This window comes from Cryptomeria japonica, chromosome 6 (assembly GCF_030272615.1).
Source record: "Cryptomeria japonica chromosome 6, Sugi_1.0, whole genome shotgun sequence".
Classification (NCBI taxonomy): Eukaryota; Viridiplantae; Streptophyta; class Pinopsida; order Cupressales; family Cupressaceae; genus Cryptomeria; species Cryptomeria japonica.
In genome coordinates this window covers 179,314,877-179,329,801 of record NC_081410.1, presented here as the reverse complement: position 1 = coordinate 179,329,801, position 14,925 = coordinate 179,314,877, and the positions used below count along the sequence as shown (strand labels likewise).

The 14,925-nt window shown below is 38.2% G+C and overlaps 1 protein-coding gene across 1 annotated transcript in view; it reads right to left on the bottom strand.

Moving 5' to 3' along the window:
- The window catches only part of LOC131044362 (uncharacterized), a 106,197-nt gene extending 103,723 nt beyond the window's left edge, over positions 1 to 2,474 (bottom strand). The window contains exons 1-4 of the mRNA XM_057977677.2: positions 2,375 to 2,474; positions 1,981 to 2,263; positions 1,687 to 1,821; positions 1,417 to 1,527 (exon numbers count right to left, since the gene is read on the bottom strand). Coding sequence (XP_057833660.1) covers positions 1,417 to 1,527; positions 1,687 to 1,821; positions 1,981 to 2,151 — 417 coding nt within the window. The 5' untranslated portion in view covers positions 2,152 to 2,263; positions 2,375 to 2,474. The remainder of the gene's footprint in view (positions 1 to 1,416; positions 1,528 to 1,686; positions 1,822 to 1,980; positions 2,264 to 2,374) is intronic.
- Positions 2,475 to 14,925: the final 12,451 nt, after the last annotated feature.

Genomic DNA, 14,925 nt, shown 5'->3' with positions numbered 1-14,925 from the left:
AAACATACACTTATGATGAAAGTAAGGAAACATACACAGCATGCATAAGTTGAAGGAAGGCAAGAATGTAATTTCAATTCATTCAAAGGCCAAAGGCCAAACTTACAATTGCAGAAATACAAAAATAATTACAAATCTTCAAGAGAAGAGAAAGAGCATAGGAAAGTTCAAGGCAACAGGGAGAGAACCCCTTACAATGAGGCTTAACAACCTTTATATAGAAAAATGGCTACAAGAGTGATCATGACCCCTGTATGTCAGTCTGGATAGTGCAGGAAAGTGCATGCACTTGACTTCAGTACATGCAAGCAACCTAGCCATACCCACAAAAGGCAACCCTGAGAAGGGTGGATTGACTAACCTTCCAAAGTTAGAGTATGCAGACATAACATAAGTCACCACAACAAGCATGGCCCAGTACCTTCCTTGATGGAAATCCTGCCAAAAACATTAAATGCACCCCTGTGGCTCCACAAAAGAAACTGCATAAGTCACCAAAACTGTCGGAGCATTTAAAGCCTTGAGTGTCGATCACATCATCCAAAAGTGTCGCCAGCCAGAAGGATTTTGGAAGACTTCGGAGACCTGGGTCACCGAAGTTGGGGAAACTTCGAACACTTGGGTCACCAAAGTTGGGAAGAGAAAGGAGAGGCACCAAAGAGAAGGAACTAGGTTCCAGAGTTCTGGGAAAGAAGAAAACGAAGAGGGAAGGGTTCCGAAGTTCTAGAGAAAGAAAAGCGAGAGAAAGCAAAGAGAAGGAACTTCGAAACCTCAGGGTTCCGGAATTTCGGGGAAAGAAGAAAAGGCTAAGGGAGGAACCTCCTCCGAGCAAGGCAACACCTCACACTTCATGATTCTTCTACTTCTCCTTGATCAACTAAGGCAGCGATGGTCCATGGCTCGTATCTTTGATCGGTTCTCACTGATGGACCGAGGGTGTCATAAAATTACAACAATTCCCTTATCTAACACAGAGGAAAATCACTAAACTCATAGCAATTTCTCCAACTATATTATACTTCGTCATTGCCCATTGAGTGAGTCAAGGCTCATATTTAGCGACAAATCTGTTTGCTGACATAAGTCAAAAAATGATCATGTACTTACTCAAGGAAAAAATGTTTCAATCTTTTCAGATAGAAGATTTTAAACAACGGAAAGCATGAAAAAACTATCAAATGTTCTTGATGGGATATGATTTAATGAAAAACCGATATATTTTTTAAAGATTGGCGCAGCTTTAAACCCCCACATCACAATAAAGTAGCTCATAATTCAGACGACATATAATTTCAGCTATAACCGGAAGACGATATCATGGGGGCTGTAAACTATTAAAATATGTGTATGTGAGCTCTGGGTCATTTATAGATAAGATACATCGGCCCAAGCGTGAGAAAACGAAAAAAAACATACCAAACGTCCATTGGACAAACGCCTTACTGCAGTTTTAAACTCATCCATCTGTTGTTCTTCTGATCTCTGAACTACCTCCACTTTCTTCTCTTCTTTCGGACGCTGATAAATCTGATAATATGAAAGAACTCTCAAATTTATGAGCAAGTCATGCATACTGCTAAATCGGAATATACTTTATGTTCGAATATGCTTATGATGTGTCCGTATTAAGACCAAAGAATGTACAGCATTGCTTTGCTTTGCTCTGTAATAAGTATACTAGCTTACCTTGTTTTGCTCTGCAATGAGTTGGGCATATTTATTAAGGTTTGGTAAAGCAAGTGATTTGGGCATCAAATGGTTTCGAAAATAACCGGGGGCAACTTTCACGGTCTCCCCTGCCGTTCCAACTTTATCAATGTCCTGCGTGGTATAATGAGAAACAACTGTCAATAAAATGCGATGGTTATATCAATCTTCTATTTTGACAAATGGGTGCTTTCGTTTTCATCCGATAAAAAGAAATGGGTGCAATCATTTTCCACCAAAATGGAATGGGTGTATTCTTTTTCATTCACTTACAGAAGTAAGAATGCATTCCAGCGTTTTCTTGCCCTTGCTATACCGTCTGACTGTAAAATCACATGGAAGTTGAAGAAGTTCTGTCTGAGTTTGCCCTAAAGAAACACATAAGCCTCTGCTTCTGCTGCTCGCATAATTGGTAAGATGGTGAAACATCAAGCTGCGCCCCATAGTCTACCGGTTACGCCGAAGGCGTTCCTTATGTGAGGCAGCGAACTGAGCTGGGCGATCAACGATCAATATCCTCTTCGTAGAGCGCAAGATAATTGAATGTATCTGTACTCTGCAAAATACGGGAATTAAGTCATAAGAAGTGAGCTTGAGCAGGGCCAAAATAAGAAATTAAGAATGGTAGGGAAGCTCGTTTGTGTGACTGGGCATCAGGGTTAATTGCCTCATTGATCGTCAAGCTTCGCCTCAATAGAGGTTATGTTGTTCGAGCTATCGTTGGTGATTTGGGTTTGTACATTTTGATGCCGGTAAGTGATTGTATTATGAATGATGAATATCTAGGGGAAAGGACCCAGTAGTTGAGCATGTTCCAATTGTTGTGAGGGTTGTTGATACCTTTTGTTCCAAAAATTGAACAAATAAAACCTATTGTTTGAAACAAAAAATATCAATTTTTGTTAGGAAATGTACCAACAGTAGTTAGGAAATGTACCAATAGTTGTTAAGAAATGTACTAATATTGTAAAAAGTAACCAATCAGGGGATGCCACATCGGCTGCACAACTATTGGGGTCTCTAATGCACGCCTATTGGTCTCACTTTTTTTTGGGGCTGTTTTGGACACCTTGGCAAAAAGCATGCTGATGTGGCATCATATATGATGATGTGGCCCTGAAACCTTAGTTATAAGCAGGGGACTTGCCAAGTAAGCTGCTGTAAAAAAATCGGAGTGATTCGAAATTTCCAAGTAGGATTTTGAGAAGCGTGAAGTTAGGGTGCACGACTACTGGGTCCTTTCCCCTATTATTAGTATTTGCCATTAGGTAATATTATTTTTTTCTACATTTATTGGTTAAATATAATTTAGCTGTTATAAGCGGATTTTTAGGAAATCTAAAATAATTTTATTTTTTATTTTTTTATGTATTACTATAAATAATTTAAATTTAAAAATGTTAAGAAATATATCTTGGAGTTTAATATATTTAAAATTATATATATATATATATATATATATATATATATATATATATATATATATATATATATATATATATATATATATATATATATATATCTTTTATCTATAATACTTAATTTTAAATTTAACTATTTGTTGATGTAAAGGCACACACAATCAATAATCTCAATAAATTATTTGTTTTATTTTATTTTTTATTAAGTGTACAGACATATTAATTTACCAAAATTTTATTAAAATATGATTTTTAACAATTATATATAATTTTAATTCTTGAAATATACCAACTTTTAAAAATATATATTTTGTAATTATTTTAGTTAAAATTATATTTGATTGAAAAACTTTCATTTGCAGAACCCATGTTAAGGAAAATTTTGTATTCAAACAAATAGCTTGAATCACTTGGAATCTTATATAATAAAAGAATATTAATCCAACATATCTTAATCTTATTAGAAAGTTTTTAGCTCTAATACCATGTAAAAAAAAAAACCTAAATAATAATTAAAAAATAACATAAGAATAAAACAAAACATAAAACATAATTAAATGACTAAAAAATAATTAATTTTATCCTATAATTAATTATATCTATATTTCATTAAATTTATTGGATACAATATACAATAATAATATTGTTTGCAATCAACATCTTTAAATTTATATTTAAAAAATCTAAAATCTCAAAACTTTTAAAAATAATTTTACTTTTCCTTAACATCTTAAAACAATTATTTTTCTTTAATTTATATTATTTTTTCTATTAAAATTTTAATTACTATGAAATAATTATGTTTAATTTTTTTATCTTAATTATTATAATTTTTAAAATATAATCATTATTAAAATTAAATCATAATTATTATTAAAACTATACTAAAAACAAGGCAAGTACTAGCCACTATGTGGCACTTGTTATTATGATATTTGAGTTTTGATTACATAGCATGTATAAATGTATCTAATATAATGTTTTGTTTTGTTTTTTATTATTAATTTTATTGGTATATTGTATCCTCGATTTCAAATTGGCAATTTAGTATAATAGAAATGGATAATCTAATGTTTTATTATTATTGATAATCATTTTTCGTTTTGTTCGATAAAAAAAAATTGTGAGATGTTCTTTAATTAATATGTCATAACAATCTTATCTTGTCTATTGTGGTATGCCACACCTAAAATTGAATGTGACAATTGATCATTTAACATTCAAAATTTATACTTTCAAGTATTCATTCAACATTCAAGTTTCTAAGTTGTACCTAGAGGGGGACTCATAAATTATTGTTCAAATCAATAAATTTATAAAACTTATAAGAAATAAATTATAAAATGAGATGGCAACCAGGTAGTAGATACTTTATCTAATTAGGGATGTGCATTTAACAAATGCAATGATGAATTTTGGTGGAATGAATTTCGAGGCATGAGAATCGAGGTGGAAAAGGATGACAAGAAGACGACAGGTGATGCAGAATAATGGGTATTGATTGCGTCTCCACATCTAGAGACAACTCATATATACAAAGGGCTCAAATATGAGCATTGAAAGTAGTAAATACATTTCATCATTTTGTGAGAGCTTTAAGTATTGAGAACATCAATTAAACTTGTTGGCATTGTGTTGCCATTGATGTCAACCAGTAAGGGATGACTACCGGTATGAGAGATGTATGTGCAACACTGTCATGCAGGAGTACAAGATGAGATATCCTTGATATCACCTTGTGTTGCAGATCACCGGTAAGGAAAGGATGTCAACTGGTAAGTGATGTGTTGACATGGAGAAGTTAGATCAACCAAGTGAATGGTTGTCAACCAACAAAGCTCGTGACCAATGAACAAGCAGGATGAGCAAGATGCTTGAGTTGTTGATTGTGATGAAGAGGCAAAATGTTACCTAAATCACATCAACATAGGAGGAGAAGGATGAATAGGTCACCGGTATGCTATGAAGTTGCAGAACAATAGGACTCCCACTGATAAGTGGAGCTTATCTCCTATTAAGAATAGTGTGCATCATAGTCATGTGAGATAAAGAAGATGAGACAAAGGCAGGTGTTTTGAAGGCTCACACTAAATCTACCGGTGAATCAAAGGAATGCCTCAAGTGCATGAAATCAGGGATATGCGCTGGACTGATTGAGAAGGCATGTTGAAATGTCGATACAGATGAAGAGTGATGTGTTTGTCACTTTGACAAACCGATTGTGATATGGTCTAAGCTAATCAGGGAGAAGGCAAGGCTGAGCAGATGCATATAGAGGAAAATGGCGTGATTAAAGATGGAGTATGTTGAAGATTGATGACATGGTGTCATCAAGAGTGTTTATCGATATGTATGTCCACCAGTAATATGGACAAGGTGCAGATGCAAAAGACTTTCCCACTTCGTGGGAATGAGCATGCTATGAATTGGCATGTCTAGTGATCGGTTAAGGTGTACCACTGGTAGTTCAGCAATGTGCAGACATGAGGAGTTAACCGATAGAATGTGAGATACCGACAAGGTTAGTAAACCGAAAAAAAAGAGGAACCGGTAGAGTGTTTGGTCGGTGACCCTATCTGGGCCGACATAAAGAACCAAGCTGGCAGTTGGTTGATGTGGATGCCACGTAGAAATCAAGTGGCAAACATGTAGAGGTCGGTAGAATATCATATAGAGATAGGTGTCTCTACTGTTGTGCATTCAATATGGATCCCGTGATTTGTGGATTGGATCAGAAGAGTGTGGCTCAAGAAAGAATGAGTGACGAAGACAAATCAGGGGGTTGGTGGTGCCAGGATCAAAGTAAGAAAATCAGTTTATGAGAAGACCTCAAGAAGGAAATAGTAGAGGTCTTAATGGGAGTTTGATAGATGCATGTCAAGATAAAGGGTCATGTTTTCTATGTTTGTAAAACGTGTATTGGAAGGCACGACAATGGAGGAAATGTACAGTTGGCTGTCTGGTAGATCTGATTGAATTTGGTTTGCCTCGAGGTAAGTGAGGAAACCCTAACCACCCAAAGTTTGAATTGGTTTTGGCAAGAAAACCGATTTATAAATATGGAAGCCAAAATCAGAGAAGGTTGTAGCTGGATGAGAGAGTAGTGTTGCTTAATAGAAGAAGAGAGTGCTGCTACGAAGTGATTAAGTGTTACTTCTGCATGTGAGAGCAAATCAATCAAGTGCTCAACGAATATTTGAGAAGAGACTGAGAGTGAGGGAGAACCAGGTTGAAGTGTTCAACCGGTAGCAATATAGAACCGGTAGTGTTCATACCGGTAGAGCAGAAGTGAAGGAAGTTGTAGAGTAGGAAGACATAGAACTGGTAGAGTATAGTATCGGTAAAGAGAAGAGCAGTGAGGAGGAGATCCAGTAGAGCAAAACAAAGGAGAGATGAATTGGTAGAGTTTACCGGCAAGAACGCAGCAAATGAGAGCAGCAGAAGGAGTCAGTATAGCTAAGAAGGTGTCTCACCAGCAAAGAGAGGTATATGAGACAGTTACAAGATTCACTTGTAACAGCAATATTAATTTTGTATTTGAAGTTACAATTGTGAACACTGAGTTGTAGCTCGGTGCTGGGGTTGTAGCCCATAAATAAGTCAGGGGTTGGTGCCCTAAATCAGGGGTTGGTTCTCCTTGGGTTGGTGCCCTAAATCAGGGGTTGTAGCTCCTTGGGTTGGAGCCCTAAACATTGTAACAAAGTTTTGATTGTGAGGTCGGATTGGAGTAGTAGACTCCAGCAACATTGCTCACCGAGGTTTTTCCCATATTGGGTTTTCCTCGTACATACTAATGTTATGTGATGTCCCTTTATGTGAATGCATTTGTGTTTAGTCTCCTCACTAACCGGTAAGTCTGCATTGAGTTAAAATCTAATAACTGGTATACTTACATAAGTCAGTTAAAGGGAAAAAGTTTGAGAACAACTGATTCACCCCCCACCTCTCAATGGTGCATTATGTCTAACAATTGGTATCAGAGCCTAGGTTCTCAGTCAAACGAGATTTCTCTAGCTTGGGTAGATTCTAGCTTAAGGACACAATGGTTTTTTTAGTATCCATCCCTGCTCCTATGTTTGATGGTTCAAACTATTCTATTTGGAGTTGTAGAATGGAAGTCTTCCTATCCTCTCTAGGGTTTGATGTGTGGATGTCGGTTATTTATGGTCTCCCTAGAATGTCAATCCTCCCATTAGATTTGAAGAATAAAGAAGATGCTTGTGCAATGAAGAAGCCATGAAGGCTATATTCAGTGGGCTCATCGGTGATGTCTCCTCACAGGTGGACAGATGTAAATCGGCAAAAGCTTATGGGAGAGATTAAAGAAGCTCTATGGAAATGAGCCTACTACTGCAAAACTGGCTTGTGATGAAAGGATGAGAAATGCATCTCATGAATCTGCAGATGATGAAGGCAGATTTGCTAGCAACCGCAACATTGATGAAGAAGGAACCCACCTCTTCATGGCTCAAGAATCAGAAGATGAAAGTTACACATCTGAAAATGATCATGCAGATCACTCCTACTGACAAGATGTGTTTGGCAGTGATAGTGAAGGAGAAGAAGAAGAAGAGGAAGCAGAAATAGATCTTGAAGGAGAACTTGTAAATGCTCTTGAGGAGCTCAGTAGAGTGAGAAATGAATACAAGTTATTCAAGAATGTTGCAATAGTGGAGCAGAACTGGTTGATAAAATGCATTGAAGAATATGAGAAATGCATCTCAAAGTTGAAGTCTCACAAGGAAGACACCAAGGAGTGTCGATGCAGTGATCTAGCCTCTATGCTAGAAGTAAAAAAAAATATCAAAAGTTGCTTGGAGAAATGGAGGTTCTCTGAAATGACCCTGAGAAGTGTCAAGTGTTGAAATGTGGTGACTGATCTGCAAAGTATTGTACACTCAACATGTATCCTTGCCGGGGTCTAGGGTCGGGCAGGGTTCGGGGGCGTTAACCCCTGATTAAAGCGAGGGTTTGAGGGTGGGAGCCCGCGAGAAAAAAAATTTGGGTTTTTTTTTTTTTGTTGATGAAAACCGACATTGTAATAAAACCCTAAAAAGGTCGACTTTGTTTTTGCCCTAAAAACACATGTTATAAGCTATTGGGATGCTTAAGGCATTGTAAGGTTGATGTACTATTTTTGCTGGATAATAAGAAAGATTAGACGGTTGTGTATGGTGGACATAACCCATTCTGGGTGAACCACGTTAAATCTTTGTGTTATTTGTGTCCTATTTTATTTCTTTATCTTTTGTATTTAAATCTGCATATGATTGTTAGTTCATATTTGCTTCGGATCTGCTTGAAACCCTAAAAATGAGCTCAAGGTAAGAATCTGGTTTGATGGCAACAGTGATGCCTTGGACAAAATGTTGAAGAAGAAAAAGCATGCCAAGGACACTGAAGGTTTAGGAAGTGGTGTCGGTGAATGCTCCACCAACAAAAGTGTCCCTCATAGTGACATCTTGTTTGTCTCCTCAAATGGAGAAAGCAAGGAACAGACCTTCACAGTCAGAAATGCTCCTCGAAAGAAGGTTGACCTAAGTACAATCGATGAAGACTAGTGTTGCAAGGAGGAACAATGCAGATCCCAAAGGAAAAGGGAAGATGGGAGAAGACAGCTTCTCCAGAAGCAGGAACATGAGAAGACAACAAAGAAGACCTCCTACTGGAAGAGGACAAAGAAATGCTACCACCCACAAGGCAAAGCAAGTGTGGTAGAAGAAGAGACCAGATGGAAGAGATGCACATAATGGACAACCTAGGATCCATCCTCAAAGAAGGAGAAGTGGAGATGCTAGACTGGTAAGATCTCTCCATATATGGCAAAATAAATTTGTAAGTCATATGCCATCCTTCTCCGGTTATTGCTTTGCATGTAATGCTTATGACCATAGGGAAGAGGAATGTAGAAAGAGATCTAGAAGGAATAATTTAGGATCCCATAAACATCACGCATATGAGAAAAATGTATCAAGGAATAGATACATGCATGTCCCCTCTCCTGGTTATGCAAATATTGTTTGTCATAACTGCAATAGATTTGGCCATAAAGAGTTTGAATGCAGGAAGAGGAACTTGTAGTCACATGGAGGCCGGTATAACAACTATGCTCTACATAAAAGTGAGTACAGAGCATATGGAAGTCAGAGACCTGCATGGAACCAAAGGAGACATGTCCTTGCAGGAGCAAGAGGTCCATTGGTTTTAGCTGCTAGACATAGCAACATGACCAGGAGAAGATGGTCAAACTAGTATGTCAAGAAATTTCCCAATCATGAAGTTGGGATGAATGTTGTGTGCTACTATAGCACTACTTCTATGCGTGATGCAGAATCTGGAAATGAAAGGACCCATCAGCAAAACAAGGAAAGACCTACTCCCAAGACTGAAAATGGGAAGAAGAATAAGACCAAGCAGGTATTGAGGAAAAAGACCATGGACCGACACTGTGCATTCAATGCATAAGTGATATATCCTAAGGCCTAAAGGAGATGCAGGATCTTAGGGGGAGTAATATACTAAACTTATCATTCACCCCCTCAGTGGAAGAAGGGCACATGGAAGAACAAGTTGTTGTCAGTATGAAAGAAGAAAATGAGATGATAAAGTGTGTAGAGGTTGTCTTGACTATACACCTACATATCAGAGTTGGATCAATATTGCATGTGTAAATGGATGGAGATTAACAATTGGAATTAGATGCAAAGTGACACAAATTTTCAGGAGTCATAGGAAGGTGCTTTGGTAGTAATGATGGACTGATATAGGAAATCGGTATGTGCAGGATGTTACCCGCATGAATGCTAACAGGTACTTGCAAGTTATGGAAGACAATGAGGTTGGAAATCATTGCAATAGCCCCGGTAGCATAGAATATGAAGTTATGTCTCAGGTGGTGTTGATGAAGACCTAAATGACATGTGTTGGCCTAGTGGTTGATCATGCAGGCATGCATGCTTTTGGGCTAACCGGTTTAATTTATGGCATGGTGATGTCATTGTATGGCATTGTGTGGTTTCAGGATCATGTCATAGGTTGTGGTGGATATGATGAAGCCAAAAGATCACCAGATGATCACATATGCACAACTCAACCGGTACATGGAGATGATTGAAGCCTCGGTATTAGACCTGATCGAAGATAAGGACCTGAGATGTATGACTCAGGGGGAGTTCAAGTGGTTATGATGCAAGGCCGACATGCTTGAACTTGAAAGTGTAAGTGCACTGATTGCCCAAACTGCAGATGATGGAAGTTACAGTAGGAATATCCAGGAGAGTTTCATTATTACGGGTATCTACTTGTCATTTGGCTGGTTGTATTGATAGTATAGTCACATTTGATTCTAAAAAAATTTGGGATCAAACAGGAGGTGATGCAAATTGACCGACAAGCGAGTAGTGTTCACTGACGCATCCCTCTGCAATTGAGTATTTTAAACAATGGTATAAAATTTGCATGCTCAATTGGTGTCAGTTGATAGTTGAGTCCTCCATCTCAAACATTGTGACTTGAGAAGATGTAATAATTTGTAATAATTGGTATCAAAGGAGGAGAGACATCCGGTAAAGAGAAAGGGGAGAAAGAATTTTGTTAGTGCTTGGTAAATACAAGGAGAAATGATACACTGACAGTGCCCTTTGCCATTCTTGTCAAAGGGGGAGAGGGATTCTGTTGTATACAACATACTACATGTGTTGAGAATCCATAGATTAGAGAAAGGGGGAGAAGGATTATGTAGTATGTTGGATACTACATGAGTTAACATCAATGCCAAAGGGGGAGATAGTTGGCATTGTGTTGTCATTGATGTCAACCAGTAAGGGATGACTACCAACATGAGAGATGTATGTGCAACACTCTCATGCAAGAGTACAAGATGAGATATCCTTGATATCACCTTGTGTTGCGGATCACTGGTAAGGAAAGGATGTCAACTGGTAAGTGATGTGTTGACATAGAGAAGTCAGATCAACCAAGTGAATGGCTGCCAACCGACAAAGCTCGTGACCAATGAACAAGCAGGATAAGCAAGATGCTCGAGTTGTTGATTGTGATGAAGAGGCAGAATGTTACCTAAATCACATCAACATAGGAGGAGAAGGATGAATAGGTCACCGGTATGCTGTGAAGTTGCAGAACAACAAGACTCCCACCTATAAATGGAGCTTATCTCCTATTAAGCATATTGTGCATCATAGTCATGTGAGATAAGGAAGATGAGACAAAGGCAGGTGTTTTGAAGGCTCACACTGGATCTACAAATGAATCAAAGGAATGCCTCAAGTGCATGAAATCAGGGATATGCGCTGGACTGATTGAGAAGGCATGTTGAAATGCTCGTATAGATGAAGAGTGATGTGTTTGTCACTTTGACAAACCGGTTGTGATATGATCCGAGCTGATCAAGGAGAAGGCAAGGTTGAGCAGACATAGATAGAGGAAAATGGCATGATTGAAGATGGAGCCTATTGAAGATTGATGACATGGTGTCATCAAGAGTATTTACCGGTATGTATGTCTACCGGTAATATGTACAAGGTGCAGATGCAAAAGACTTTCCCACTTCGTGGGAATGAGCATGCTATGAGTTGACATGTCTGGCGACTGGTTAAGGTGTACCACCAGCAGTTCAACAATATGCAGACATGAGGAGTTAACCAGTAGAATGTGAGATACCGACAAGGTTAGTAAACCGACAAAAAAGAGGAACCGGTAGAGTGTTTGGTTGATGACCCTATCTGGGCCGACATGAAGAACCAAGCTGGCAGTTGGTTGATGTGGATGCCATGTAGAAATCAAGTGGCAATCATGCAGAGGTCGGTATAATGTCGTATAGAGATAGGTGTCTCTACTATTGTGCATTCAATGTGGATCCCATGATTTGTGGATCGGATCAGAAGGGTGTGGCTCGAGAAAGAATGAGCGACGGAGACAAGTCAGGGGGTTGGTGGCGCCTAGATCAAAGCAAGAAAATCAGTTTGTGAGAAGACGTCGAGAAGGAAATAGTAGAGGTTTTAACGATAGTTTGATAGATGTAGGTCAAGATAAAGGGTCGTGTTTTCTATGTTTGAAAAACGTGTATTGGAAGGTGCAACAATGGCATAAATGTACAGTTGGCTATCTGGTAGATCAGATCAGACAAGATCTGATTGGATTTGGTTTGCCTCGAGGTAAGTCAGGAAACCCTAACTGCCCAAAGTTTGAATTGGTTTTGGCAGGAAAACCAATTTATAAATATGGAAGCCAAAATCAAAGAAGGTTGTTGCTGGATGAGAGAGTAGTGTTGCTTAATAAAAGAAGAGAGTGCTGCTACGAAGTGATTAAGTGTTACTTCTGCATGTGAGAGAAAATCAATCAAGTGCTATGAATTGACATGTCTAGCGATTGGTTAAGGTGTACCATCGGTAGTTCAGTAATGTGCAGACACTAGGAGTTAACCGATAGAATGTCAGATACCGACAAGGTTAGTAAACCGACAAAAAAGAGGAACTGATAGAGTGTTTGGTCGATGACCTTATCTGGGCCGACATGAAGAACCAAGCCGGCAGTTGGTTGATGTGGATGCCATGTAAAAATCAAGTGGCAAGCATGTAGGGGTCGATATAATATCGTATAGAGATGGGTGTCTCTACTGTTGTGCATTCAATATGGATCCCGTGATTTGTGGATCGGATCAGAAGAGTTTGGCTCGAGAAATAATGAGCCACAGAGACAAATCAGGGGGTTGGTGGCACCTAGATCAAAGCAAGAAAATTAGTTTGTGAGAAGACCTCAAGAAGGAAACAATAGAGGTATTAATGGCGGTTTGACAGATGCAGATCAAGATAACGGGTCGTGTTTTCTATGTTTGGAAAACATGTATTGGAAGGAGCGACAATGGCAGAAATGTATAGTTGGTTGTTTGGTAGATCAAATCGGACAAGATCTGATTAGATTGGTTTTCCTCGAGGTAAGTAAGGAAACCCTAACCGCCTAAAGTTTGAATTGGTTTTGGTGGGAAAACCAGTTTATAAATATGGAAGCCAAAATCAGAGAAGGTTGTCGCTAGATGGGAGAGTAGTGTTGCTTAATAGAAGGAGAGAGTGTTTAAGTGATTAAGTGTTACTTCTGCATGTGAGAGAAAATCAGTCAAGTGCTCAATGAATATTTGAGAAGAGACTGAGAGTGAGGGAGAACCAGGTTGAAGTGTTCAACCAGTAGCAATGCAGAACTGGTAGTGTTCATAACGGCAGAGCGGGAGTGAAGGAAGCTGCAGAGTAGGCAGACATAGAACCGACAGAGTATAGTACTGGTAAAGAGAAGAGTAGTGAGGAGGAGATCTAGTAGAGCAGAACAGAGGAGAGGTGAACCGATAGAGTTTACCGACAAGGAAGCAACATAAGAATGAGTCGGTATAGCTGAGAAGTTGTCACATCGGCAAAGAGAGGTATATGAGATGGTTACAAGATTACTTGTAACTGCAGTATTAATTTTGTATTTGAGGTTATCTTTGTGAACAATGATTTGTAGCTTGGTGTTGGGGTTGTAGCTCCTTTGTGTTGTAGCCCATAAATAAGTCAGGGGTTTCTGCTCCTTGGGTTCGTGCTCCTTGGATTGGTGCCCTAATTCAGGGGTTGTAGCTCCTTGGGTTGGAGCCCTAAACATTGTAATAGAGTTTTGATTGTGAGACTGGATTGGAGCAGTAGACTCCAGCAGCATTGCTCACCAAGGTTTTTCCCATCTTGGGTTTTCCTTGTACATACTCGTGTTATGTGAATGCATTTGTGTCTAGTCTCCTCACTAACCAGTAAGTATGCATTGAGTTTGAATCTAATAACCAGTATACTCACATAAGTCAGTTAAATGGAAAAAGTTTGAGAACCATTGATTCACCCCCCTTCTCAGTGGTGCATTATGTCTAACAAAACTTGTTGAAGTGAGGAAACTTTGGATAAAGGGTAACAATGGAGGCCAATTTCTCATTGTGCACGGGGAAGTAGCAACTAGTGTTTTTAGGTAAGATTTCAAATGTTTGAATGAGGAATATCTTTAGCTTTGACGAACCAATTTTTTTCAAACAGTCAAAATGATATTGAATGAAGATTTCATGGAGTCTGAATTTTGTTACCACAAAATAATGGACATAGTATCAATGTATATGGCCTAGTGCCTGGAATTTGGAAGCAAAAAATAAACTAGGTGGATTATGATGGCTACGGTGTGAATGGTGTCAAGGTATGGAAGACTTTCTAGAGATTACAGTCCCTAGGTGTTGCTTTTTGACACCTGATAGCAAATGGATTCATGTGGTAGACTTCAATCCTCCCGTATGCCCATTCATTTTGTGGAAAGTTGGGAGCTCTATTGATGACAAGTGTGCAAAGACCAAGAGAGGGAGCAACATGAGCAAGTCTACACAAGTCAAGAGCCAGTAAGAAAGAGGATCAAATTCATAAAGGAAGACTACTAGAATGGAGAGATACAAAACAAGAAGAATAAAAATTAAATTTGTGAGTTCCTTTTTTTTGTTATGAAAATATATTTTGTATTATGGCATAGGCCCTTTTTTTTATGGACAGATAGGTAATATAGTTTATGGCAGCGGTTAGGATTATCAGTAAATGGAGGGCTATTAAATGGTAGGTTAGGCACAGGATATTGGGGTTTAAGTTGTTATTTTTAGTAATGACTATTTAAGTGGGTTTATTACAGACATGGATATTACTATTAATATTTGCTTAATTATTAATACATAACTATTTTTAACCAATCAAAAAAATAATTAAACATATTAAACATATTGTATATTTACTCT